The 26,497-nt window shown below is 46.5% G+C and overlaps 9 protein-coding genes across 9 annotated transcripts; 6 read left to right on the top strand and 3 right to left on the bottom strand.

The window, feature by feature from the left end:
- Positions 1-1,845: 1,845 nt before the first annotated feature.
- Positions 1,846-3,940, top strand: K444DRAFT_655902 (general substrate transporter). Its single transcript, XM_024886045.1, has 7 exons — positions 1,846-2,093; positions 2,150-2,216; positions 2,270-2,415; positions 2,464-3,183; positions 3,231-3,412; positions 3,467-3,557; positions 3,604-3,940. Exons 1-7 carry the CDS (start codon positions 1,943-1,945, stop codon positions 3,840-3,842), a joined length of 1,596 nt encoding a protein of 531 aa, XP_024730637.1. The 5' UTR covers positions 1,846-1,942; the 3' UTR covers positions 3,843-3,940.
- Positions 3,941-5,768: 1,828 nt separating this feature from the next.
- Positions 5,769-6,872, bottom strand: K444DRAFT_541119 (RmlC-like cupin; the record flags this gene model as incomplete). The annotated part of the gene is made up of 2 exons (XM_024875766.1): positions 5,769-6,509; positions 6,564-6,872. The coding sequence occupies 2 exons, from the start codon at positions 6,870-6,872 to the stop codon at positions 5,769-5,771; spliced, it is 1,050 nt and encodes a 349-aa protein (XP_024730638.1).
- A 505-nt stretch (positions 6,873-7,377) lies between these two features.
- K444DRAFT_646647 (alpha/beta-hydrolase) lies at positions 7,378-8,352 on the top strand (the record flags this gene model as incomplete). The annotated part of the gene is made up of 1 exon (XM_024885226.1): positions 7,378-8,352. One exon carries the CDS (start codon positions 7,378-7,380, stop codon positions 8,350-8,352), a length of 975 nt encoding a protein of 324 aa, XP_024730639.1.
- A 53-nt stretch (positions 8,353-8,405) lies between these two features.
- K444DRAFT_145816 (RNA polymerase II Elongator complex associated protein-like protein Kti12) lies at positions 8,406-9,622 on the bottom strand. The gene is made up of 2 exons (XM_024870559.1): positions 9,489-9,622; positions 8,406-9,433 (listed from the first exon to the last, which is right to left on the bottom strand). The coding sequence occupies exons 1-2, from the start codon at positions 9,492-9,494 to the stop codon at positions 8,459-8,461; spliced, it is 981 nt and encodes a 326-aa protein (XP_024730640.1). The 5' UTR covers positions 9,495-9,622; the 3' UTR covers positions 8,406-8,458.
- Positions 9,623-10,732: 1,110 nt separating this feature from the next.
- Positions 10,733-12,256, top strand: K444DRAFT_618925 (uncharacterized protein). The gene is made up of 2 exons (XM_024881422.1): positions 10,733-11,123; positions 11,298-12,256. The coding sequence occupies exons 1-2, from the start codon at positions 11,101-11,103 to the stop codon at positions 12,022-12,024; spliced, it is 750 nt and encodes a 249-aa protein (XP_024730641.1). The 5' UTR covers positions 10,733-11,100; the 3' UTR covers positions 12,025-12,256.
- Positions 12,257-14,343: 2,087 nt separating this feature from the next.
- On the top strand, positions 14,344-16,678 carry K444DRAFT_635186 (HET-domain-containing protein; the record flags this gene model as incomplete). The annotated part of the gene is made up of 3 exons (XM_024883832.1): positions 14,344-14,911; positions 14,967-15,188; positions 15,333-16,678. The coding sequence occupies 3 exons, from the start codon at positions 14,344-14,346 to the stop codon at positions 16,676-16,678; spliced, it is 2,136 nt and encodes a 711-aa protein (XP_024730642.1).
- Positions 16,679-18,257: 1,579 nt separating this feature from the next.
- On the top strand, positions 18,258-19,711 carry K444DRAFT_635187 (uncharacterized protein; the record flags this gene model as incomplete). Its single annotated transcript, XM_024883833.1, has 4 exons — positions 18,258-18,557; positions 18,604-18,816; positions 18,870-19,016; positions 19,073-19,711. 4 exons carry the CDS (start codon positions 18,258-18,260, stop codon positions 19,709-19,711), a joined length of 1,299 nt encoding a protein of 432 aa, XP_024730643.1.
- A 1,977-nt stretch (positions 19,712-21,688) lies between these two features.
- On the top strand, positions 21,689-23,075 carry K444DRAFT_700449 (uncharacterized protein; the record flags this gene model as incomplete). The annotated part of the gene is made up of 1 exon (XM_024888010.1): positions 21,689-23,075. The coding sequence occupies one exon, from the start codon at positions 21,689-21,691 to the stop codon at positions 23,048-23,050; it is 1,362 nt and encodes a 453-aa protein (XP_024730644.1). The 3' UTR covers positions 23,051-23,075.
- A 396-nt stretch (positions 23,076-23,471) lies between these two features.
- K444DRAFT_571306 (phosphatidylinositol-specific phospholipase) lies at positions 23,472-26,065 on the bottom strand. The gene is made up of 4 exons (XM_024877310.1): positions 25,781-26,065; positions 24,483-25,690; positions 24,316-24,368; positions 23,472-24,245 (listed from the first exon to the last, which is right to left on the bottom strand). Exons 2-4 carry the CDS (start codon positions 25,591-25,593, stop codon positions 23,544-23,546), a joined length of 1,866 nt encoding a protein of 621 aa, XP_024730645.1. The 5' UTR covers positions 25,594-25,690; positions 25,781-26,065; the 3' UTR covers positions 23,472-23,543.
- Positions 26,066-26,497: the final 432 nt, after the last annotated feature.

The following is a 26,497-nucleotide window of genomic DNA, read 5'->3' on the forward strand; positions in this document are numbered from 1 at the left end:
ATAAAAAAACTATTAAACTATAATTAAATTACTTTCTTTATAGCTCTAGGAAATAAACTAAGAATTATTTTCTTATTATATATAAGGTATTTATTAGTAAATAATAAGATAATAGAATGAATTAGTATATTATAAAACTATAATATTAAATTTAGTATAGAACTAATCTCTATTTCTCTTATAAGGTCCAGGGAAGCCCCCTCTAAATAAGAGGCCCTAATAGTATATATATAATTAGTAATTTATAAGCCTAATATATATAATATAAATAGTAGTTAGTTAGGATATTAAAGGGCTACTAAACTCCCTAATTAATACCTATAATATCCGAGGTTTATTATATATTCTTAAGTTATATATAATCCTATATATATTATACTATATAGCTTAGCTATATATTTTAAATAATTAATATATAATATAATTTAAGTAATATTATTATACTAGAGGTTATTAGCCTTAAGCTTATTAGTATAATAAGTTCTAAATTATTTTATAGAAATATTTTAGTATTATTACTATTATAACTATTATTATTACTAATATTTTTCTTAGCTAGGTAAATTAAAATATATAGAATTATTTCGGAATTATTTTATAAAGGCTATAAACTAGCTAATATTATTAAAGTAATTATTTATACTTATAAAATCCTATATAGCTCTAATATAGTTTAGAATATAAATCTCTAGTTTAATAATATAAATAATAGCTATAATTATTATCTTATTAGTATTATTAAAGACTTTTACTATTTTAAGATTTAAATAATTTATATAAATTTATTTCTAAGCTATTTTAATAAAAGCTATATTCTTAGTTTATTATTTTATAATATATTTTTTATTTTTTATTAAAATAATTATATTATCTAATATTTCTAAAATAAATATTTTTAATAGATTTTCTTTTTAGTATTTTTAAAAGATTTTAAAGAAGAAAATAGACTTAAAAAGGCTTTTAAGATTTAGATTTAGATAGACTAGTAATAATTATTAGAAGTAAATAGGTAATAAATATATAGGATTTTAATAAGATAAAAAATACTATCTAAGTAATAGGTCTTTAGAAATAGGAGATTTGTCTTATATAAGCTCTCGGTAGTTTCAAGTAGCCGGATAAGATATAATAAGTTAAGATATAGCTAGATAAGAAGTAGCTTGAGAAGAAGGTATAGTAATTTAAGAAAGTAGTATAGTAGTTTAAGGTCTCATTTTTATAGGTTAAGAAGCTCTTGGAAGAGAAATAGGAATAGTTAAGGTATTTGGAGTAATAGGGAGAATAGGAAGAGGGTTCGAAGTAGGGGAAGCTAAAGAGAGTTCTGCTTCTAATAGAGAGGGTTCTAGTAACTTCTTCTAAAATTGGCCGGTAGATACTCGAGATCTGGAGTATTTTCGATTCTTCTGCTTTCTAATTGATATCTAGCTAATCTATAGGAGACGTTATAGCTTAGTACGTATAATGGCTACTAAAGACTATGTAATTCTTTGATTAGCGACTGGATTCGAATTAATGGCGGAGGCGGATTGAGGGGTGTTTTATTGGAATCGTGAATTCTGGTTGCATATACGGAAATTGAGCTTTCTTCTTGAAAAAAGGAGGTCAAATCAAGAATCTTGGGGTATTGCTACCATATCACGTCCCTGGGCTAAAGACCTGGTCTGGTAAACAGCTCTTTTTGGGTGTATATGTAACGTCTAAAGAGAGAAAAGAAGAGAGGAGCGGGGAGCTCGAGCTAAGTACAGGGTGCCACGCTAGGGCCAGGTCATGTGACGCTGACGTCACAACACCTATGAACAATGATCTTCAACGACGGGGAGCTGATAAGTGCCAAGCGTGGATCGAGGAGACACAGGAAATTGTTAAAGGAACCAAGCACCGGGCAAATGGCCCGTAAATATACGTCTTTATTTGTGTTCAAAACTTCAAACGCTGGGACGAGATGGCGAATACAGCTCCTGTGATGATGGAAGCGGTCCTCGCTGGACGCAGCAATGGGTACTTGGCCAATCGTGGAATGATTTTGCTTAACTTGAACTTAGCCATTTCATTGATTTCGAGTTATGCCACTGGCTACGACGGTTCGATGATGAGCAAGTCCTCCAATCCATGAAGGGAAAACCCAGCAAGCGGATTCTAACTTGAATAGATGGTCTTCAGACACTTGACACTTGGAATGCATTTTTTCACACTCCCAGCGCATCTACTCTTGCACTGTATGTAGCCTTCCCCGCTCATTCGAGCAAAAATCTCTGGCTGACAGCTCCAGGCTGAATGCGATCCAAAATGTGGGACAGCTTGTAGCACTGCCCTTTTGTGCCCTGGCCTGTGACAAATTTGGTCGTCGAGCTACGCTTCTCTTTGGAGCTTTCATCATGCTCGTTGGTACTATTCTACAAGGGTCAGCACAGAATAGTAAGCAGGATCTCCCTTCAAGTGAAAGTGATTGACTGACTGTACAAGACGGGATGTTCATCGCTGCTCGTGGTCTGCTCGGTTTTGGCTTGGCCTTCAATATCACCGCTGCACCTCTCCTAATCCTAGAGCTTGCGTTTCCGACCCAGAGAGCTCCGCTGGTCAGCCTTTACAACGCCCTCTGGTCCTTAGGAGCCATCGCCGCTGCGTGGATCACTTATGGCACATTTAGGCTCACGAACGACAATGGCTGGAGAATCCCTTCATACCTCCAAGGACTCTCCAGCGCCGTTCAACTGCTTTCCTGCTTCTTCATTGTTGAGTCGCCTCGGTGGCTCGTTGACCGAGGCCAAGAAGAAAAGGCTAAGGAAATCATCATCAAGTACCACACGAACGGCAATCCCGAGGATTACATGGTCCTCATTGAACTCGAAGAAATTAAAGAAGCCTTGAGACTGGAGAAAGAAGCTCTCGCGTCGACGTCTTATCTGACATTTTTCCACACCAAAGGGAATCGGAGACGATTTTTTATTATCTTGGCTGTGGGTTTCTTCTCTCAGTGGAGTGGTAATGGGTTGATTTCATATTACCTCACCCTCGTACTCGATTCCATCGGATATAAGACAGAGGCTTCTCAAAATCTCATCAATGGTCTCTTGACAATCTGGGGCTTGGTAACCACGGTGTTTTTCTCCCTTCTCGTCAACAAATTTGGACGCAGAACAATGTTCTTGACATCAACGATTGGGATGTTGGTCACATTTATCAGTCAGTACCTCTGACACTCGTCCTCGAATGGAAGCTGACAAATTTAGTCTGGACTGCACTTGAAGCCACATACGAAAAGGCGACAGATCTGACCGGGAGTGGCTCCCCTACCGTTGGCAGAGCAGTCCTCGCAATGATCGTTTTGTACAATACGTTTTTCGCCGTCGGATGGGGACCGCTTCAAGTCACCTATGTTGTCGAGATCCTGCCTTATCAGCTCCGTGCCAGAGTAGGTCCTCCCGAAACATTTCTTCTAAAAGTGTATCTGCTAATTGGATACCAGGGGCTGGTATTATACAATTTTTTCGTCGCACTTGCGCTTATCTTCAACCAATATGCCAATCCAATCGCAATGACGAATATCAAATGGAAATGTAAGCTGCACACCCGTAATCCCATGCAGGTACTAACACTTGCCAGACTACATTGTATACGACGTGTGGCTTTTTGTCGAACTCGCTGTGGTATATTTTCTATTTGTTGAAACGAGAGGTGCTTCTCTGGAGGAGACCGCAGCGATTCTGGATGGCGTTGCGGTACAAGAGCAATTGATCGAAGGGGTTGCTCGGGCTACGGAGCATGAGAGTAAGGTACCGTTGCCAGTGAACGAGAAAGTAGACAGGGGGTCAAATGTGGAGATGAGAACAGCCAAAGGCTGAACCAGGGATAAGGGATACGTTGCAGAACTAGAAGATCCTTGATCTCAATTGTATTGTCAATTCCGGGATAATATTCAAAGCGTGCGAGTTGAAGCCCCATAAAACGTAAACAAATCCTCCGAGCCCTGAGTTCAGGTCCATCGTATGTTTCGAGTAAAGCAACCTCCAATGATGGTATAGCGCCAAAGAACCAGGCAAGTGTCTGGCTGGGAAGCTAGACAACGGAGATATCCACGCTATCTAAAAGGATCTATGTGAATCTGCTTCCAATTTCAACCACAGAATAACTCATACTCACTGCTGTCGCCGGGGGTGGAATAGTCGAACTTCTATTTCCGCATGGGAAAAAGATTTGCATACGGATTCCTCGAGGGGCCAAAATCCACACCATAGCTATCCTTTTGCCTATCAGGATGGTCGCTCAAGTTTAACAGGGACCGCTATTGGGATGTCTGTCCAAGCCGTCATCGGCATCGTCTTCGATCCTTTTGGGGTCGATCTCGGCGTAAGTAGGGTCTATGTTTCCAGAGTACCCGTTATAGAGACCGAATTTTGACGGATAATCTACTGTCTGTGGCTGACGTGAGGACTACATCATTCTTCTAAGAAGAAGAAAATTTGAGTACGAAGTCGATGAAGCTGTAGTGGATGTTCCTGAAGCGAGCTCGTATCTGTTCGACTGTTCCAAGCCCATCTCGTCATTTGACATAACCGGGAAATTCCGGTCCGATGCTTTGTTCCCCAGCAAATCGTACAGACTTGTCCCATCAATAAGTGAAAGTTCCGCGATCGAGGCGGGAAAAGCCTTATTTGCTCTTGACTGTCGTATACGTTCGGCGTTTTCTACGATATGGTCGAAGCACAGACTTCCTGATTCCAGGATAGCCGAGATCCGTTCCATCGAGGTGCTGTCGGAAAGTTCAGCTTATGAGTCTTAGTTTGGAGGCTCATCTATCCGTCGCCTTCATCAAGGATAACGCCACACTCTGACCTCTCAGCTGCTGAACCAGGCTTGGCACCGTATCCTGCTTCCAAACTTCTTTCGCCTTCTGCTTCCTTTTCAAAGTCTATGCAATTTCAATATGCCTCACTGCCTTCCCGACCTCTTTAGTCAATACAGAGAGAGTCGTTGTACAGCCAGTGAGAGATAGCTCCAAAGCATTGACCACAGCCTCCGGCACTTTTCTTGTCCTCTAAGAGCTCCCGCCCAGGAATAGGGCTTGAACCTGAGATGAAGCAGCCGCAAGGACAGTGCATTCGGGCTGGAGCATGAAAGGCTGTGCTGTTCCTCTTGGAAGCGCTCAAAGATCTTGTGGAACTGTTGTCCGGTCTTGACGAGTATGACCACGATGTTGGCAACAACAGTCGTTATGTTTAATAGGCCCATTGCGGATGAAAGTCTGACAAAGGTTCGAATCGCCCAATGGCGATCTCTTGCCCATATTGATTGGAGAGGTGATGTTAAGCCGCTCAGCCTCATCGAGGCACTGGGGCGAGAAAAATAGGCGGCCAATTGCAGCGTTTCTGGCGTAGGGCTGCGAGCCTTGCCTCTCAGCTTGAATCACTTCCCCAAGTGTCGCCGTTTCAAATGCAAGGATTGGGAGTTATCCGGACACATGAGAAAGATGAAGTGAGAAGTGGGTGAAGGGAAGGGGTGAAAAAATGGGTCATTTGCGAGCTGCTGAGTCACATGACTTCCTTCACCCATGACCATTCCACTTTAAAAGGGAGATGTATTGTACAAACGGGCATTAGTCAAATGAACTCTCCATACATTATGAAAGAGTAAGTCGCAAGATTACTGAAATGTCAGGCTTTGCATAGATTCTGCATCCAAGGCACTTGCATTGAGAGGAAGACAGAGCTGGAAGCCACAAGCAAAGTTTATCAGGGGCGAATCATCCGTAAGTCATACTTTATACAAGCTTATATAACAGCAAACCTTAACTCACTCTCTAACGCCTTCAACTTGCTCTCATCCCACGCCACAGCATCGGTCGGCACCGACAGGAATTCGTACTTCGAACCCAAACTCTGCAGGATCTCACCAATGCCACCGCCATTCGCAAAAACGTAAGCTCTCGCATACACACTCTCAGCCTCAAAGCTCCACTTGGCTCCAGCTGGGACAAAAGTCGTCTCCCCAACCGTCGTCTTGACCTCACTCCCATCAATAAGCAGCCTCACAACTCCATCCACGGTATATATCGCATGGTGCGTCTCCTTAAACTCCACAGGTTTGCTCAAACCCTTCCCAGCCTGCAACGAGCTCCCCTCCAAACTATAAATACTAAACCGCCCATTCGTCTCCTTCCTCGTAGCCAACGGTCTAACCACCGTTCCACCAACTGCCCACTTTTCGCCCATTCCCTCTTTCAAATAATACCCGCCATCCTCACAAACACCAGGCAGCTTATTCTCCGTCCCGTCCCAAGGCTGAGGATCAAACTGCGCTTTCTCACGCACGGGTATCATGTCGAATTTCTCGGTTGCAGCCATGAGCTTTGGGATCAGCACTTCGAAGGGATTTCGGCGGTCGTTGGTAGGGAAGAGGGGTCCGACGTAGGGCTCGCCGATGAAGCGAAAGAATTCTTCCCAGCCGCCGGGGATGATCAGGCCGATGAATTCGGTGTGCGCTGAATCGATTTGATATTGGTGGATTGTGCCCTGTGAGTTTATACGTCAGTTTTCGCAGTTCTGCTTTGGGTTGGGAGAACGTACTGGAGGGACACTGGCAAAATCTCCTGGGCCCAAGGAGCGAGCTTTATCGTTGGCCCAGACGTTAATCTTACCTTTTAGACAGAGGAAGACGTCATGTGCTTCTTTGTGGTAGTGGAAGCCGATCGGTTTGTCGAATGTTCCTCCTGTTCCTACAACAGCAAAGGCGTTGTCTGTCTCTTTGCCCGTAACCAGCAGGCGCATCGTCGAGTTCGAGGTGGGAATCGTCCATAGCTCGCCGGTGTAGCAGGGAAGAACGTAAGCCAGATCCGACTTCCCTGGCGGGGCCGTGAGATGCTCGATTGGGGCCATTTTAGAGGGGTTTTATGGTGGCAGGAAATATTGGAGCTCTTGAGGCACGATCCGCACAGCTTAATCTTGAATAAAAGGAGCCTGCCATCTCCTTGGTCGTCTTATACCATTGTCTTGACTCCATGGAAGTGGACATATTGAACGGGTTGACTGCCGATGTGGTCGCCCGAGTCTGGATTGGAAACCAAAAGGTGGAGTGTGGCCGGAAACTCGCAATGCGGGGGTGGATTAAGTGGACGGAACAAGAAAGAGCGAAAGGCCGAGCGGGTTCCGAGATTGAACGGCCGAAAACGCGAGGAAAACTTAGTTTTGGTATCCACGAGCCGGCACATTTCACCAACTTTCTAGGATATATAAAGGTGGGAGGTTGTCACCGCTGAAGTTGGGAAATCCCTAACGTGCCCCTTTCCAGAAGCGAGAGTGCCCCACCACGTGCCCCACCACGCGCTGTAGAGACCCCTGTCCCAGACGTCCACCATCAACAACCAACCAAAGACCATCCGAAATGGACGAAATCAAAGCTCTCAACGACTCCGTCGGCCAAGCAATCCCAGCCGTCCTCCCAGCAACCATTAAAACATTCGTCCCACTCCTGATGAAGAACAAAGCCGCAGTCCACGCCATCCCACCCCAAACTGAACCGTACGGCTCTCATCCCCGGCAAAAACTCGATCTCTACCACCCAAAAGAAGATTCTAAAAGCTCTCCAATTCTGGCTTTCTTCTACGGCGGTGGTCTCATCCGAGGCGATAAGATTATCCCTGAGGTTCCTGAGGGTCTGGTTTATGCGAACCTTGGCGCTTTTTTCGCATCACGTGGAATTACAACAGTGATTGCAGACTACCGACGGGTGAACTCGGAGACTGGAGGCGAGGATGCTGTTTTCCCTTCTGGTGGCGAAGATGTCTCTCTCGTGCTGAAGTGGCTGGAGACGTACGCTGGGGACGGCAAGAGAGATGTCTATATCTGTGGGAATTCAGCCGGTGGTGTGCATATCTCGACGTTTCTATTTGAGCCAAGATTTCTGGAGCAAAGGAGATCTTATATTTCTGGCAATTCGGCGATTACGCTGAAAGGAGCTATTGAGCAGTCTGTGCCTCTGCATTTTAAAAATGTAGATGAGTATCGATTTGTGACGTTGAAGTTGTATTATGGATCGATGGAGGAAGTTAGCCACCGTTGCGCTTATGGGTTACTTGAAGCAATTGCTAAGTCTGGAAAGTCGAGAGAAGAGGTAGGTGTGCCGAAGATGTTGGTCCTATTGGGAGATTTTGATCCCGAGAATGAGATCGGACAGCCGACAGAAGATTTTGTTGCTTTATGGAAGAAAACATGGGGATGTGGGCTTGATTTCATGAAGATGGAGGGCCATAATCATATTAGTCCCCCCCTGGCTCTTCTGAGTAACGATATGAAAGGGGAGAAATGGGGACAGGATGTTGTGAAGTGGATTCAGGGATCAAGTAGTGGAAAACTCTAGGAAACCTAGACTAGAGACATCAGCTATGTTGCCTACCTAAACGCCGAGGGGTATCTTTCCAATGTATCCTACAATGTATCCTATAATGCCCATCCATATCCAGTGTCTATGCAGCCTCAAAGGAGTCATTCAAGTATCCGACGAAACTCTCTCGTATCCTCTTGACTGGCACGGCATTCTGCCGATTCAGACTTATAAACTGCCTTCTCAATCTCTGCAAAGCTGGTAGGCCAACGGAGTTTGCTGGTAACTCCACCACCAACTCTTCATCAGCACCATCTCCAACGGCGACCTCTCCACCTCCTTCCCCAGGATGATCCTTCGCCCACTCCAATATCTTATTCAGAATCGCCTGTGTGCTCTTATCCAGTTCGTAAAGGTAATCCTCACTACTCGGCGCCTTCAACACGGTAGCCTGATTCGGTCTGACGGCTTTCTTCCCGCCCTCAGCATCAGGCCCCACCAACGCTTCCCAAATCGCTTCACAAGGCGGCATCTCATCCTCCCACAGTACCGTGAACAACGGTGCATCCCACCTCGCCATCGCATTCGGCTCTTCATACCTATAAACCAAGTTCTCCCAACATTCACTCTCATACGGCTGTTCCTCCTCTCTACTTTCTCCCTCTCCGCTATTTTCGCCAGCCAGGGCAGTTCTCCCAGTCAACCGCTCATCATTCACCTCCCTCGCCTTCTCCACCGGCGTGCCTACATGAACCACACAGTGCGGCGTCCTCACCGCCTTTGACTCACAATACAACTGGTATCTCCACCCCTTGATATAATTTGCGCCATCCAGGATCACCACATCCTTGGTACTCAACACTCTCTTCACAGCCGCATAGATCGTGGCCCTTGCGTCTTTCTCCGAGGCATTGTTGGAGCGCTCGTGTTGGGATTTCGTTTCGAGGTTGTAGACGCTCCGCGGGATGGACAGCGTGTGGTCAGATATTAGGTGCACGCGCAGACTGGAGGAGGGAGAGGTGGTGGGGAGAGAGGAGATTCGGGACTGGAGGTAGGTTTGGAGTTGTTTTGCGCGATGGGTTTTCCCGGATGTGGGGTAGCCGGTGAGGATTATGAGCTGTGGGGAAAGGGTCAGTATGATCTCAAACGTGTGCCAAATGGTGCAATCTTACCGGCATGATTTTTGTGCGTTCAGTTGGGGGTTGTGGTGTTAAATCTGGAGAAAATGATAGCTGTTTGTCAAGTTTGCTCACCCTTGTCACGTGGGATGGCCAGAACCCAGAAAATTTAAAAGAATGAATTTATAAATACACTAAAAAATCGAATTAATTTTTCTAAGCTTTTTAATTAAAAAGGAAATAACTAATTTGCGAATAAAGACTAAAATAGAATTTATAAACTAACTAGAAAATCAAATAAACTTTATAGCTAATAATATATATTATATTTATATTACCTTTATAAAAGGAAATTACTAAAAGCAATTTGCAAGTTAAATAAGTAAGTTTAGTAAATCGTATTCTTAAATTCATTAGCTAGTATAATAATGAGGTATATATAAAGAGTTTTTAGGAGAAATCAAGAACCGGAAAAGTTTCGAGAAGTATATATAAAGCTATTTGCAGTTTTTTAAGGCCTCTTGAAAATAAGGGCCTAGAAGGGAAGTTAATATAATAGGCACATATAATAATATATGGGCAAATGTTAGATATTATAAATCTAATTTCTTATTTTAAGTAATGCTTATATCGGAATTATATGAATTATACGGGATTATATTTCTAATCAAGTAAAGGGTTTCGTATGCTTGGCTAAGCACTAGGAAATATATAGGGAGACACTTGTTGCTTTGAAAAGGGGCATTAATTAGTCTTTTATTGAATTTCTTCTTGAAAATCAGTTACACTTGCAAGCATTACTATATGGCTTACTTATTTTGACTACTTATGCATTACCCTGCTATTACGTGTTTTACAGACTCCAATATAGCCTAAGGCAATCCCTTAAGGAATGAGAATTCGCCCTTATCGATTATCAAAATGACTCCTGGCCTTTATAGAGAGCCATATTGTCTATTTTTCACCGAGTATCCGACGTGGCTTTCAGTATAGAGAGAATATGTGAGCTTTGCGTAAACCGCTTGGGCTGGAGGAAAAGAAAGCATTCTTTTTGCCTCCGTTTCGAGTGTAAGAGATGCTGAGGCTGGGTATGCCATCCTTAGTAATGCTGCCAATAGTATAGGTTGAGACCCCTTGGCGAGCTGATGCTGGGATAGAGGTTCGATCAAAATTTTCTGGCGACGAGCTGGGCCTCAACTGCTGTATTAGAGCTTCCATACCCCGCGTTAAGCTTCAATTTATTTGGGCTAGGGTGTGAACGTGCTTAGATTGGAGAGGCTAGGAGAGAGGGTTTCAGTGTTTAATCGCTCCTACAAGGGCAACGACTTCAATTACGGTGGGCATATGCCGCACTAATTACAAACCAACAAAGCAAACCAACTGTTAAGGTATAAAGTTCAAATTAAAGCAATATAGCGCTGGACACTCCTATAATGTGCTCAAGAATACGTAGCGAAGAACAAGAATAATCTTTTGCCGCTGATTCAAGAGCTTTCCTAAAACCAGAAACAATTCTTCTACCTACAACAAACCCCCTCTGTAATGACATAAACGCCAGGATCTAAAAGACTCCCCGTTCTAATGCGTCTTGATCGGTCACTTTGGTTGCGATATAGTATTCTGTCAACCCCCTAAAGCCGTATATTTACTGGGCCGGGGAGTTCTAATGCCTATCGTGCCTACTTCAAACTGCAGAACTGGAGTCATCATTCTCTGGTCAGACAACTATAGCCAGGAAATACTAGGTGGGCTGACGGAAAAAATGAATAAAGGACTTGAGGGTTGAGTACCACACGTAAACAAGTGGTGCATCGCGACTTCCTCTTTTGACAAGCTCGACGTCCGGAAACTTTTGGGACTTACCTGCCCTAGAATTTTCACATTGCCCATCACATTGCCCATTACATCACTCAGAACGGCAGTTACAACAGAGCAGCTGCCTCATCCAACTTCCCTTCTCTCCCTCTCTCTTCCTTCACATCACAGCAATATAACAACACCATCGGCCTCCATTCTCCCAGAGCTTGCAAGAACACCCGAAATAAACCGAAGCCGACGTCTTCTTTCTCCATTAACGGTTCTTGCTCCCCCAGACAAAGACACAGCCCTACTCCATATGACCCAAGGATTTACGACTTTATCCGAGTCGTTGTTCCCCATGGCTCAGACATCACGACTTCAATGGAAGTCTCATTCATCATTGCGCATTAAGGTACTGTACAAACCCCTTTCCAAACGGACTTCGCCTCTGCGGAGGTACACGACATATACGCACTGGGCAAGATCCATCCCTTTGCGGTCCCAAAAAGTCCAAAATCAAATCCCCACGACTATTCCGAGCACTGTTGAAGCAAGTGCCGAAGCAGACCTTGACGCCGGCATGCTGGGGTACAAATCAACAGGTATAAGACGTCAGCTTAGGTTGACGCAGTTTTCTAGGAATTCTCAAGCCACAACCCACCCCCTCAGAGCTCAGTATATCATCACAGCTCTTTGGAAGCTTCCACGGTCCAAGAACCCATTATCGACTCATAAGACCTCAAGACAAGCGCTCTCCAAAGCAATTTCAGAAGCAGGTTCAAAAGTCTAAGCACATCCGACATAATCGAAAGCATACATCCAGTCAGCATCCGTTAACGTTGACAAGCACACTCAAGAACGTTCGAGTTCACTCGAACATCTATATCACTTGGCATTCTTCAGCATTCTGCTGTAGCCTGGACAACATTCAAATACACAAAAACGTCCGCTCCATGATCATCTGCGACTAGGAGCGATGCCATATAAATTCAACGCAAAGAACAGCAAGATTACGGCGACCACCACCAAGGTAAGTCAGACAAGCTCTTCACTTCTCAGACCAAGGAGTCCAAACTAGAGCAAATAGTGTTGACTCTCCAGACCTCTACAGTCGTCTGTACCAGTTCCACAGCAGCCGGTGCAGGATTCACGAAGGTCGTCGTGGAGACTTCTGAAGAGTGGGCGAGGATTTGCGGTGGCGATGACATTCTGCGATTAGACAAGAAGCACGCCGCTTACGCATGCGTATGGGAGACTTGGATGATGGAAGAGATAATTTTCGCATTGGCGGACGGGTTGGCGAGTTGCCGGAGCGGACAGGTGGGGAAGTACTCGTCAGAAGGAAGCTCTGTCAGCTTCACTCTGGGAAGGTCCGTATGGAGCGAATAGGTTAAGAATTGAGGGTAAAGATTATGGAATTTTGTAGAAGTCTAGAGTGAATAAAGTGTGGAAGACGAGGGAGATTATATAGACCTAGAACCCGGCACTAAACCTGATCAGGAAGGCCTGACAAAGCACATGATGTCCAACTGGCAAGCTCTGCCTTTTCAAGATTTTTCAGTATGCACTAGGGTTCTAGTGGGCGGGATCAACCAAGTATGGGTTGGAGAGGATCTCAGTATGGAGGTCTGGGCCAATAGAGAAGGAAGGGAAAAGGTGAACGAACGTCAGGCCTTCTGCATCCGCGGGATGTGTACAAAGGCATTCGGCCTCGCGGTGGGGAAAAGGCAGGAGGTGGAGAAGCTCCGTTGAATAACAGAAATGATTTCGGAGAATCGAGATCGTGGAATGGAGATGGGAAGGTCGAATGGACATCGCAGAGTTTGGGTCCCAAAATTTGATCAACCGGGTGTTCCGCTGAAAGGTAGCTCTTTCTGATCTGGTTGATTAATTGATTATCTCATACTAGTGCTGGGTTCTAGCCGCTTTGTCAGTAGCTATGTCGGATACTAGGTGGGAAAGACTTAGGCAGCAGCTGGTTCAGTTTGTTGAGATCCACGTCCTCGATTCCGCGTTCTCGATTGGTGATCGTTTGCTAAAGAGCAGTAACAAGAAAATCCGGTTCCGAGATTTAAAGAACCAATTATAATAGCTCAGATCTGGTTCTGCCACCAGCAGACTCTATACGGAGCCGACTTTTGATTTTTTTGGGATATATGGATTGAAATACTAGAATTGCCGTCACATACGACTGTAGACTAGGAGAAATACGCCATCTCTATGTGCTTAAGCCACTCCAGCCTCAAGGGTTAAGACTAGAACTAGCTAGATATATAAAGGAGATTTCTAGAATTCCGGAATTTGCTAGAAAAGAAATATAAAGGTTATAAAAGCTTAGGAGTAAGGCTAAATACTCCTTAGTATTCCTTTATCCAGCGAGATATAGTTTATACTAGTAAGGGAGCCTAGCTTAGCTAGCTCAGGCTAATAATTAAGCGAAATATATACCTGAGGCTTAAGTAAATTTTCCCCCTTACTCTAAAGCCCCTTCGAGATCCTCTTCTCTTCTTTAGCTTTAAATTATTAAAATAAAGATAGTCTAATTATACCTTCTAGGCCCTACTAGTCCCCCAAAAATGTTTTTTTGTTGTTGTTCTCTACCAAAAGTGCCGGCCAATCAGAATAGCAAGAAAAAGCCACACTAGCGAGGTAGCGAATCAAAAGTCATGTGATTTAACAAGCAGCAGGAAGCTCCAGCATCGTTCCAAGTGCGAAAAACCCTTTAACTTTAAGCAAGCTTAAAGGTTGAAGGCATTCTTGGAAGACACACTCCTTCCATTTCGGTCAATTATACATATTTCTTTACTTTGAGTGCTCATGAATTTTTCTAGATATCTGTCCTTACGCAAGTCACCCAGCCACTTCACGATCGGAGTTGCGGCTATAGCCGGGTGGCTTGCCGAGCTTGCATTTTAGCTGATCCATTTTGACGCTTCGTGAGGCTGCAACAGATCCTCGAAAACGAGAAACCGAGCACGCATCCTTCATCTGGTGCTCATTTCGTCGAACTATCGATCTGCCCCGGAGCTTGCTTGGCAGGTAGGCTGCTTCCTGGTACCGCCCCACCGTATCCTTACGAGACTTCCAACCCAAAATTTTGATCGTAGAAATGGATCCGGGAGAAGACGGTAGTGATTCTTGCTCAGCAGGCCCACCGCGGAAGAGGAAGAAGTGTAATGCCCTCGAAGTGGCAGGTGCAAAAGAGAATGTGTTTGAAGAGACCAGTGGTGGAGAGTCTGATGGAGATGATGGGTCCTTGTTCGACTTTGATTCTGGGCAATCGAGGCTGCCCCCTTCTGTTTTGTGTGTGAAGTGCCAATTTATATGTGACAATTGGTCTTCAATTCTCTCCCGAATGCTCGAAGATGATCACATTGATTTTCCTCACTGCGGCAGTAGCTTTGTTCTTGAGTCTTCGGCAAAACGAGGGTGTTCCCTCTGTGCCCAGTTCTTGGCGAGCGTTGATCAGGAACGGCTAGAAGATAGTAGGCAAAGCCGTCAGGAGAAACAGGGCGATGGGATTGGTGATCTTGGCGGTCGTATTAAAGTTCAAAATGCTGTGTTCGACAGAAAAGATGTCAATCCCATTCACCGAAAACATTGCTGGATATTGCATTTGTCCTTCGGCCATGGGGTACAAAACTTTTTTGTAGATATCGTCCCAGCTCTCGGCCCTAGTAAGTTTAACCAACTCAAGTTATTGCCTTTCCAAAATTGCTGATTATGTAGCAGCCTTCCGCGCCCCATCTAAAGAATGCTTTTTGACTTCGCGCGATGCTCTACCACTTGCTGAGCAGTGGATGAGGCGTTGCTGCAATACTCACAGACTTTGCAATGCTCCCATTGATGACTTCTTACCTACCCGTCTCATCTCTGTCAATGGCACTCACCCCTATCTAATCCTCACCAGCCAACTCAAGATCAAACCGAAATATGCCACCCTAAGTCATTGCTGTAAGTACCTTGGGCTCATTTATTTCCTTCCCACACACTTTATGGTAGCTGTACAGCTTCTTCTACTTTGCATCCTAAAATTTTAGTCTTTACTTTTATGAGACCTGACATGATACGAGAACTTTGAACTGATGACCGTCCTAGGGGGACAAATCAAATATCTTACGTTGACAAAGGCCACCATAGAGAACTTCAAACAAAGAATTCCGCTAGAAGCATTGCTGAAAACATTTCTTGACGCTATTCGCATCACTCAAGAATTTGGAATTGACTATCTCTGGATCGACTCGCTTTGCATTGTGCAAGATGACGCAGATGACTGGGATAGAGAAGCTTCGTCGATGGCTGGCGTATATGGCAGTTCAACCCTCAATATAGCGGCTTCCGGTGCATCAGATGGACGCATTGGTTGCTTTTTCCAGCGAGGAGGGAGCCTTAAGTGCCAAGTCGAGATGACGGTTTGCGGCGAGAAGGTACTTTACGACGTTGTACCAAGACTGATGTATGAACGCAGTCTGGCCAGAATGCCGCTATCTAAGCGTGGTTGGGCGTTACAAGAGAGAGTGCTGCCTCGGCGGACTCTGCACTTCACTTCAACGGAAGTCTTCTGGGAATGTCTTCAAAAAACAGCCTGCGAAACCTTCCCTGATGGACTACCAGCAGCGATCTTGTACCGTCCGTACGGCCGCAACTCATTTCGCAAAGGCTTTATTTCAAAGTCGATGTGGATGTCCCTCGTTGAGATGTACTCCGAATGTCACTTGACGAAAAGCAGCGATAAGCTTGTCGCCATCTCCGGACTTGCTCGGAGCCTTCAGCTCCAAACCAAAGAACAGTACGTGGCGGGTCTCTGGCGGGAAGACTTAGAGCTTCAACTCTGCTGGGAGGTCTCTTTTGACCGCTTCAATGCAACAACTCCGCCGTATAGAACGCCGAGTTGGTCGTGGGCGTCGGTTGATTCCCAGATCAAGTTTCGCAACATCGAGAAGTACGGTCCAGGATGCTGGAATATCAAGATTATCCAAGTTCATGTCAAACCGTCTAGACTCGACCCTCTCGGTGAAATCAAGAGCGGAATTCTTAGGCTTAGCTGTGAGGTACTGATACACGTGACTGTTAAGATCGCCGCGGACGGCTTTTACATGGTTATCAACGCAACAGACATTGAGACGAAGATGGGACTCGATTACGAGGATATGCATACGACGTTTGACCAATCCAACCAACCAATAACTCGACTATACAATTTCTACGCCCTCCCTGTCCGAGGTTACAATTCTGGTTCGCGGGTCATAGGATTGTTCCTGGAGCCAACGGGTAAAGATGGGGAGTTTCGAAGGGTGGGCATCTTCCGCCTGACAGGAGATCAATGCCTCCGAAACTTCGAAGAATGTGCGAAAAACACAAAATGCCATGCCAAAAAGGAAGAGTACTATCGAATTCGAAAGGACAAGTTTGGACAAGAGCATCGCATCATCGCCATTATATGACACTCATTCAGAGCGTCAGCGCTCTCATAATCCCCGCTCCAGCTTTCAGATCCCCAGCATTTGGCGGTGGGAAATCCGTTATCACGCCTTGCAGCTACTGCCATAGCACCAGTGTGACCAAATAACATAGCTACAAGGAGAAGACCTTTGAGCAATGTACCATCGTGCTATCCTCAATTCGCTTGAGCCGGCAACTAAGTTGCAGCAGAGCACCATGTCTTCCCCGCTCGTAGAATGAGCAATTCGATGAAGTCTTGTCTTCATACCAATTTCAAGAGATGACGCAGTATAGCACGAAGTAAACTGCGATATCTCATTCGCGTGAGCCGGAAACCATTTGTTGGGGCTGGCTCTGACGTCGTACTAAAACGCCTTACCCGAAACGACCTCATCTCGACTTCCTGTAACTCCAACATGTGGCGCTTTCCCGAAAAAGCCTCGTGTCCTGTTAAGTGCACTATAAACTACAACAAACCAATTTTTGATTTTGATTGTTGATTTTTTGGTAAACCTCCAGCCCCGGTGCTCTTTTACTCCTTTCTTTGGGCCGCCTTCCTAGCGCTTACGACAAAGTCGCGCGCGCCCACTTTTACTATGAGCCCCAACTCAAAGTGCCCGTACAAAGTCAGCGATCTTGAAACCACTTCCCTTGGCTAACTACGGTCTTTTCCTAGAATGCTTTCGACAATATGCATTGACCCGGGAGCACGAAGCCGAAACGAACCCTCCCGCGAATACTACTTTCGCATGTTGGTTCGCGAATTCCCAATAAAAGCAGCCACCTCCCCTACAAACCTCGGAATTTGGACTCCTCGACGGCTAGTTGCAGTCTTATGTCGTGGGCAGCAAAGATGCAGTCACCACACGACAGAAAAGGAAAGGGGTTGCGCGCCGCTTTACTTGGGTGCCTACCTCTTATTAGGGACGCACTTTCCAAGACATATGATGACTATGTAAAATAAATGCTCCGGCTCCAACGAAGCGATTGGATGAGGCGAAAAAAAAAAAGGGGGGGGGGGGGGGGGGGGGGGGGTGTCAGACCGTTAAGGTTGGTGTATAGCTCGCGTTGGCCGGGCGTGCACTACAGCCAGCCAACCCAGGGTCACTCATCGAAAGGTTGTCTTGAAGCCAAGCGTCGAAGGGAAAATCAAAGGGCCAATCAGCAACGAGCCCAAAAGACCAAAGGTAACAAGCCAAATCTGTGGAAGAATCCAAAGAACCGTTGGGGCACTCGCTTAACGGTAACCGAGCCATCCTCAGCCAATCACGGGACCGGCCTCCTGCAAGGGTGCTAGGGGGTGCGCTGCAGGTAAACTTGGGAAGTACTCATGATGCGGCGGGTCCCCGTGTGCTTTCTGCAAATAGCCAAGCCCAGCGTGGGCAGCAATCTTTCCCAGACGTCTCTTCCCTTCCCTGCTCTTCTCCTCCGTGTTCTTCTGCATCTTAGTTTTTTCTCTCTCACATTCACTCCGATTTCGAGTCCGCCTCATGCGGTGACAAGCAAAAATACCGCGACCATACTAGGTCGTGAATCTCAGCCTTCTGCGCGTGGTGTATGTACCCCACCATCTTCCTCGCAATGCATTTCTCGGGGCCGCAACAGCGCTCGACATACACACTCCTTTTCGTCATTGTTCTGTGCGGCGTTCTTTGGACTGGCTACTTTCTAGGCACAGACCGTGATCGGCTTGGTTTCCGCCAGCTGGGGGAATCGTCTTTCGCACATCATCCATCGCCTCCAGGTCAAGCAACTGGAAAACCCCTTGGTTTCCCCTACACGCATGCGGCCGATGTGACCATTCCGGCGGGCGTTAAGGTCATTGGGCTGGTGTTCTTTGGACGAAGAGAGCTGGTCCAGGTTCTGGACTGCTATCTGAAGGTACGACCTTCCTCGCTTTGATGCGGGCCCGCTAATAACTTCGAAGAGGAATCTTAAAGCATACGGAGGTCTCCTGGATGAAGTCATATGGTCAGTCAATACTAAAATGGAAGATGATCTGGCGTACCTCGAGGAATTGGTGGCGTCAAGCCCGCATTACAGGAAACACAAAGCCACGAAGAAATACGATTGGTATATTGGTTCTTGGGAGGCAGTGGATGATCCTCATGCCATCTACCTCAAAATCGACGACGATGTGGTCAGTCAGATTATTACAGTGTGATACAATGAAGCCGAAGCTGATACCACCAGGTATATTTCGAGGACAACGCGATCCCCGCCATCGTCAAACGGTTGCTCGAGAATCCGCAATATTTCACCATATCTGCAAACATCGTAAACAATCCAGCTCTCTCATGGGTACACCGCAACATGGGCGTTTATGAAGGCTACTATCCTGTACGTATATTACCTCAGCGTCGCCAAAGCTTCTCTCTAACAGCTACTCAATTTAGGAAATGACCAAGCCCTCTCACTCACCCCCCAAAAATTCGTGGCGAGCATCCCAGCTCCCCTCCTACGAAGGGCCACTTGAAGGGCCTGAAGGCTTCGCCATTAATGGCTCCACCGCAGCCCCATTCCAAGGCCACCGCTGGCTGCCCGTCCGCCTCGCCCAAGACAAAACCTACGATATGTCCCTCTCACCTGCAAGTCTCCTAACATATGACCCCTTCGGACCCGGTCTCAGCAGCTGGACCGCCGCAGCTCAAACCCACTATTCATTCCTCCACCATCTCCAGCAAGGCGATACCTGGCGGTACAAATTTGACACCTGGGATTTCAACTACTTGCGCCTCTCCATTAACTTCCTCGCCATCCGCGGCAAAGACGTCATGGACGTGTTCCCCTTCCCTCAAAAAGACGATGAGGATTACCTGGTGTGCACACGGCCACAACAGCTGCGACGGCGTGTGATCATCGATGGTACAGCACTGGCTGTCCATTTTGCGTTTAATAATCAGTATACGGCGTTTGGTGGGAAAGGCGTTAGATGGACGGATGCACTAGACAGGTATAAGGCGTATGCGGACGAGATGATTTGCCCTGGTTTACTGAGACCGGACGTGAAGCTTCCCAAGGTTGAGGTTAGTTAATAGATGAAGAGAGGCGTAACGGACTGGCATATGGAATAGCATGGCGCATTAAAACTCTTTGTAATGAATAATAGATGAGATGAGAATAAGAATATTTGCAAATAGGGTGCAGTGCACAGCGGCGGTGGTTCTGATGTTGTTCGAGTTCTTGGGGGTTAGGAGTAGAGCCTGATGTCCTTGAAATCCCCCTTAGACCGCGTCATTGCTGATGCAAGAAAGCCCCCTTGGATTGAGAACGTCGGGTGAATTTTGTTTGACATCAATTGGCAGCTGTCACCTGGAGTGTTTTTGATTTGTGGCACGGCCCAAGATCTGCAGCTTGACAGCTTTAACACTGCCATTGTGGGTATTGGCTTCGAAGATCATTAGTGTCACTTTGGGCCTCGTGCTGCCAATAAGCCAGTCTCAACCCTTTGTCTTCTTCTCGCAATACATCGAAAGTGCTTGATTTCTGGCCAATGGGTTGGTCTGTGCAAGTGGAGAACTCATACTTATGGGTAGCCCGAGTATCATCATTGGGCTAGGAATTCTCGTTGGTTTTCTGGTGTTCTTGTGTAAATCGATGTTCGTTGAGGGGAATTAGGCGTTGCTTTTTGTCGGTTGCTATTGTGGGGTCAGCTTTGCTCTGCTCTGCTCTGCTATTGTATTTGCTTGCAGGCTGGAATTTCATGCATGCACCCTTCTTGCATCTGATTTAATTTATTTTGACGCAGTTCGGTGCTCAGTAAGGTTGGAGATTCATATGCCTCTCCGGCGGCTATGTTGTAAATGCCCATTGCGAAAGCCTCGGTCATGAGCAATTGTCTTGTTAACAGAGCACTTGAGTCTTTCTAGTATTCGGCATTACTGATAGAAATTTTGCCTTGTTTTTGTGCTATTTGGTTGTATTCTTGTCCCTTCTTAATGGGCAAGGCCCCGGTTCAACAGTCCTTCCTTTGAATTTTAGGACGACTCTTGTTGACAAGAGCAAAATAACAATATCTATCGACTAAGAATACAACAACATCCAAAAACAATTATCAATGAGCTCAACATCTGGCCATTGATCCGAGTCTCAGCAATGAGCAGCGTGTATTGGTTCGAGCGATATATTTTCGATACACTGGCCCTGCAAGTCCGAAGCTCCCTGTTGCTCAAGCCACGTGACCCATTTCCTCATCACCCCTTAAAGAACTTCCAGGTTACGAAGAACTTTTTAAACATAATTAAGACTTATTACGTTTGTTCTTAACAGAGAAAATATGGGCAGTTACGGCCTCCTATAAGTAGAAAGCGCTGATTTACTCAAAGAGCACTCTAGGTGACATCAGTAACCATTCCAAGAATTGCCACTCTTTTACCCGCCCGCCATCTCTTGAGAATAATAGGAGAGCTTGTAATCACAGCCTCATAGTTGGATGCGTGATGCAGAATAAATCGCCTTAACCTCTACCTACACCAAGCTGTGTGCCTACAACTCAGGTTGACAAGGTCTTCCCGACAAACGCCGATTAATTATTGACTACGTCGGCTCACGAGGCTGGCAAATTTAAGAAAAGCGAAGAGCTCGATCTTTGAGCTTAATTCCCAACTGCGATTCCCCAGCCTTGCCCTAACAGGACGCGAGGGAGTATATTTACTTGCCATGCGAGATCGCGTCACGAAATTCCTTCTTTCGTCAACAACAATTTCGATCAAGATTTCGACTTCGACTTCGACTCCGACTCAACACCCTTGGTTGAAGTTGCATCCTTCATCAGAGCCTGCACAGCATCGAAACAAGTTACTTGCTCTCTTGTTTCTGGCCTCTGCTGACGAATTGAGTGCATAGATCTCGAGATCGAGAAAATCGACGCGCTCGACGTTCGCTTTCGAGGTCGGCCGGAAGAAAAAAGTGAATTGGTAAGTCATGATAGATCGCGTATCTCTCATCTGAACATCTGTTGACATCAACTAGATCGGGATATCGCGTCGGCCACCCAGCAACGACCCCAGACAATGGCGGGTCCTCGCGAAAAAGGGGCGCCTCACCAAAAAGCCAAAGCAGTCCCTCTTACTGCAGGAGGCCGTCGGCCAGCAAGAGAAACACGCCCCATCGAACGCTTTACCCCTGGAATTCCTACCTCGCGCTCACCCACAAACCCCTTGGAACTTCCTTCCGTGCCAATTCCATTTCGTCTTAAGGTACCACATCTCGCCAATTTGGCAACGGTCACCAACCGACCAGGTGGACCACTTGCCAAATTCGGTCTTTTTAGGAGGTTGCCCGCCGAACTACGACACATGATATGGAAGTACCTTCTCCCTGGCCCAAATATTGTCACAGTCTATGTCAGCAGGGACGGCCGAAAGGAATCCTACAAGTTCTCCTCCACCCTCGTAGCTCCCAGACTCCTTTGGACCTGCCACGAAGCCCGCGAAGTCGTCCTCCTACGCTATAAACGTAACGCATTCAAGCATCCGAAAAGCGTCAATGGTTGTTTCTTCAACTTCGAACAAGATATTCTGGACTTCCAATCCTGGGCAATGGATTGTCCGCTTGATGGTATTGTGGCCACGCATGGACAACGTACCCGATGGCTCAGCCACCGAGCCGTCGAAGCCGACATCAGAAACGTCAAGTACATGGCATTCGCACACATAGCCCTGATGAGAGAGCTGGATACCACCCGTAGATATCGACCACTGCCCCTCCCAACCTTCTTGCACTTCAGCAGTCTGCAGAAAGTCGTAATTGTCTTCACCTTCCGTCATACGTGGGGCTGTGCGCAGTGTCAAAATAGCGAGATGCCGTTGAACGACCATCTGCTTGTGGATGATGCCAAGATGGTTGTTGGTGAGCTGAAGCAAGACTTGGTGGAGGGAAAGACCTATTCATTCATGTTTGGGAACGAGTGGATGCCGCCGAAGTGGGAGTGGAGAATGTGTTGTGCAATCTCGGATTGGAAGCGACCATATTTGGAGAGTTTGGTGGAACCAGTACGGGTCGAAGAGATGGAGGAAGGAGACACAATGGTGAACGAGACGGTTGGTGCTTCGGATACTTCCCCTGCTGGAGCTGCGAGCCCGATGGATACGACTCCTGGTGAGAGTGTGGCGACTTCTTCGTCCGAGAATGCGAGTATTCTGGATACCACTCCCCTATTGACCGAGGGCGAGAGTGCTGCTTCTACCTCTTCGCCCGACACTCCGAATATCATGGATACAACCGAGGGTGAGAGTGCTTCTTCGACTTCCACTTCGTCCGAGACTGAGAGTATGATGGATATGACTGAGGGTGAGAGTGTTTCTTCGAGAACTTCGTTTGAGACTGCGAGTATGATGGGCAACCGGATGGAAAATTTGCGGGATGGAGACTAGGTGAGAGCTCTCCCGCTTCTTCTGAAAGTGGCTTGCCCACTTCTAAGGAGAGTTGAGTGGTCTCAAGTTGAGCGTGACGGTGGTTATGGTTCAGTTTTGCTTTTGTTTCTCATTTTCTCACGATACCCGGATTTGCGTCGATGGCCAAGGTGGCCATAATTTCCTGTTTTTCCCTCTCATGTTTCCCCGAAGCCAGATCCCACTTTGGTGATTGGCATACCCATATTCTACGTGTCTCTCGAAGATTGAGGTACGTGTCTGTTTGAGTATCTCTCCCTCTTACTTATCTGCGCACTTGTTTGTAAGTAGATATTTCAGCTTCTCCACTCCACCAATAAACAGAAGGTAGATTGAGAGATGGAGACAATAAAGGAGAATATCACAAAATTTGGGGGGCTGGAACCATCGACCATCAGGTGACACCCGCTTTGCCTCTAAACTTTTTTTTTTCATACTGAAGTGCTTCATACTGATCCCAACAGCAATATTACATCTACATATTCGTACCAATCAACCAAGAAATCAGATCGCTATCCTTCGGTAGTTCTGGATAATCCATCGCAACTACCCCATACCTCTTCTTAACCCCCCACTTAAACTCCTTCCTTACCGTCGGATTCATGCCCTGCACGAACTTCCCAATAATATTGCTATGGGCTCCAACCGCAATCCAACGGCTCTCCGCAATCTCTCCCTTCTCAACCGGATCCCCTACAGCACTCATGAAGTTGAGGAACCAATGATCCGGCTGGCCGGCTGCAGCCTTCTCAAGCAGGTTACTCACGAACCCGAATTTTGACTTCACAAGTTCGGCAAGGGGAATGACTTCAGAGTACTGCCATTTGTCTTGCAGATTCACGGTAACGCCGTCCGGGGTCTCGAGGATAAAGTCAGGGTTGTTGTTCAACCAGCCACTGAGATCGATGCCCATTCTTCTACTAGGAGGGAGAGCTTGGTCGGGCTGGTAGCGTCGCAGGAGAACCCCTTTACCGCGAGCTTCTCCCAGGGTGACTGTTTCTCTCGCAGTGATCCAGCGGGGACTGCCATCTTCGTAAAGGGGCGTGGCTTCGATGTGAGTTTTTATCGCGTTGTAGAAGATATCGGGTGGCTCTTTTCCGGATGTATCGTCATTATTGATTGAGATGAGGACTGTTTCTGTGGGTGTCTTTGAGTTCTTTTGGAAGAAGGTGAAGACCTGGAGATGTCAGCCTTGAACGATTCTTGGTGATGGCTCTAGCGGAGGAGATAAGATGAGAGTTGCTAACCTCGTTCATCACTTTGTCGAACTTGAGATACATCGGGTAATTGATCGGGATTCCTTTCCAAGAAACCGGAGTCAGCATACTGCTTTGAGGTATTCTCCGGAGCAGAATGTTCCAGTAGTTGTTGGATATTGCCCCGAGGGATTGTACTCCGGGAAGTTGGGACTCACCTCCATGGTACATGTAAAGCTGACCATCCGAATGGACTCGAACGCGCAAATCCAAGAACCGCAGTCCGGCTTCCAACTGCTTCGTGATCGAAAGGTATTGCGTCCTGACGAATGGGATGTTGGATTCTGCACAGCTATCGTGAGTCCCTGGAAGCGTGATATTAGATAACAAAGTATCATCCGGGATATCTGACATCCAAGTACTGAGTGAGAAGTCGAGAAGTGATCGGGAATACCATTTCAGATCCTTCGTCTCATCGTTGGAGTTGAATATGCAGTTGATCCTCCCGTTCAAAATTGACAGTTGAGGAGGATTCGCAGATGCTTGTCCTGCTACAGCTTCTTGAGGCAGCCATTTCCCGTCCTTGTACTCGCTGATGTATATCACATGAGACGTATCATTGGGTCCATTCTCCTGGAAGGCGAGGAAAGCACTGTCACCATACGAGGTCGCAGAGACACCAGATGCTGCTTTCCCCTCACTGACATCCTCGCAAGAGTTCCACACATCTTCAAGGGAAGCATATGCAAAGCCTAGGATATCTCGACTTTCATTGGCAGACTCGCAGATGACGTGCAAAGTCCCGTTGAGAACAAATAATGCCGGGATGCCTCCGACCTGAGAGATGCCAGAAACTTCTTGGGGGGGTTTCCATTCTGCAGTCTCGTCCCGTGGGTTCAAAGTCCAGCTGGAATAGAAAAGCTTGGATTCCTGGATATAAACAAAGAATAGCTTGTTGTGGAAAGCGACGAGTGCTGGGGTGGTGCCAGAAGAAAAGCCACTTTCCCGATCCAAGACAGAGGGACTAATCCAGGTCTGGTTGACATTGTCGAAGACATAATGAACCATATCTCCGGTCTCTCTGATGATGATTGCATGGAGCATACCTAGAAGTCCAGCCATTACTGGGATTCCTTTGTCGGGAAAAGGGAGTCGGGTTCCGAAGGTGTTGTTATCTCCAATGGCATAGTAAAGTCCACCAGATGGGTCGCTCCAAAGACACCATAGTTCACCTCTATGGGTAGCCAAAGCTGGTACTGAAGGGGTTTGCCCATTTGGAGTCTCTTGGACATATCCATTGTCATCCTGGCCTCGTGCTATCCAAGCCATCGTGCCAGTAGTGATGCAATAGTCAAAACGGTGAGGAGATGGTATGAAGTTCAAGCCCTCATCTATGGCTGAGATGATAGATCAAAGCTGAAGTCGCCTAAGTTCTGGTCAGCGAACCGAGTAACCATGAAATGTCACATAGAGTCACGTGAAATGAAGTCGTGGAAGCCTCGAGGGAATGACGTACTCAAGAGCAACAGGACCTCAAGATGAACGAATGATACGATAACTTGTTAATTGCCAGCAAAGGCAAGAATATTTGTCAAATCGTGGAAGTCAGGGCCCCCATTGATGGCTTGATAGGGCCTTTGGACAGTGGTTGAAGAGGGAAGAGTCCAAGGGGGGAGTGCCAAGCTTTTATGTATGCGGTGCTTCGGCAACTGAAACAACAAGTACATCAAAAGCCGCGATTCCACTCAAATCAATCTGATAATGATGGGTTCGCCACTTATCTGATCTTAGCAGATCCTGTTTTACTTTCAGCTGAAGTCGAGGTCTGGCGGGACGGGGAAACAAGGAAGACGCGGCAGGGGAGCGGGATAGCCAAGCCGAGGTGCCTCTATAAAATCAGGGTTGGGCGATATCTAGCCCCTTTTCTACCACTCCAAGCGCGAGCCCACTATTGTGATTGTGATACCAAAAGGGGCATAAAAGGCCGGACTAATTGCACCAATTTTAAGGGGACATTTCAACTACCCCCCCACCTGATGTTCCGTTAAGCTCTTGGACATTAAAAGAGTTTTGAAAATCTCGGCAGCTCTAATTCAAGTCCTACGTCCTTGAAGTCTAGATCATTGTCTAACTTTGACTAAGGACAATGAAAACCAGTGTCGCCTTTTATGTTCACCGCGAGAGGGGTAGATTTATGAACCTTTGGCACCAACTATTGCAGCACCTTGGCTTC

The sequence above is a fragment of the Hyaloscypha bicolor genome (genome assembly GCF_002865645.1).
Source record: "Hyaloscypha bicolor E unplaced genomic scaffold K444scaffold_141, whole genome shotgun sequence".
In the NCBI taxonomy this organism is placed as follows: Eukaryota; Fungi; Ascomycota; class Leotiomycetes; order Helotiales; family Hyaloscyphaceae; genus Hyaloscypha; species Hyaloscypha bicolor.

Bases quoted from the DNA above. Each gene is read 5' to 3' on its own strand.
- K444DRAFT_655902 (XM_024886045.1), top strand. From the start codon at position 1,943: ATGGCGAATACAGCTCCTGTGATGATGGAAGCGGTCCTCGCTGGACGC. The intron at 2,094-2,149 runs GCAAGTCCTCCA...TAACTTGAATAG, and splicing joins CTACGACGGTTCGATGATGA to ATGGTCTTCAGACACTTGAC. The intron at 2,217-2,269 runs GTATGTAGCCTT...TGACAGCTCCAG, and splicing joins AGCGCATCTACTCTTGCACT to GCTGAATGCGATCCAAAATG.
- K444DRAFT_571306 (XM_024877310.1), bottom strand. From the start codon at position 25,593: ATGGCTTGGATAGCACGAGGCCAGGATGACAATGGATATGTCCAAGAG. The intron at 24,369-24,482 runs GTGAGTCCCAAC...TTTCTTGGAAAG, and splicing joins GCTTTACATGTACCATGGAG to GAATCCCGATCAATTACCCG. The intron at 24,246-24,315 runs GTTAGCAACTCT...TGACATCTCCAG, and splicing joins TCGACAAAGTGATGAACGAG to GTCTTCACCTTCTTCCAAAA.
- K444DRAFT_618925 (XM_024881422.1), top strand. From the start codon at position 11,101: ATGCCTATCGTGCCTACTTCAAA. The intron at 11,124-11,297 runs CTGCAGAACTGG...TTTGGGACTTAC, and splicing joins CCTATCGTGCCTACTTCAAA to CTGCCCTAGAATTTTCACAT.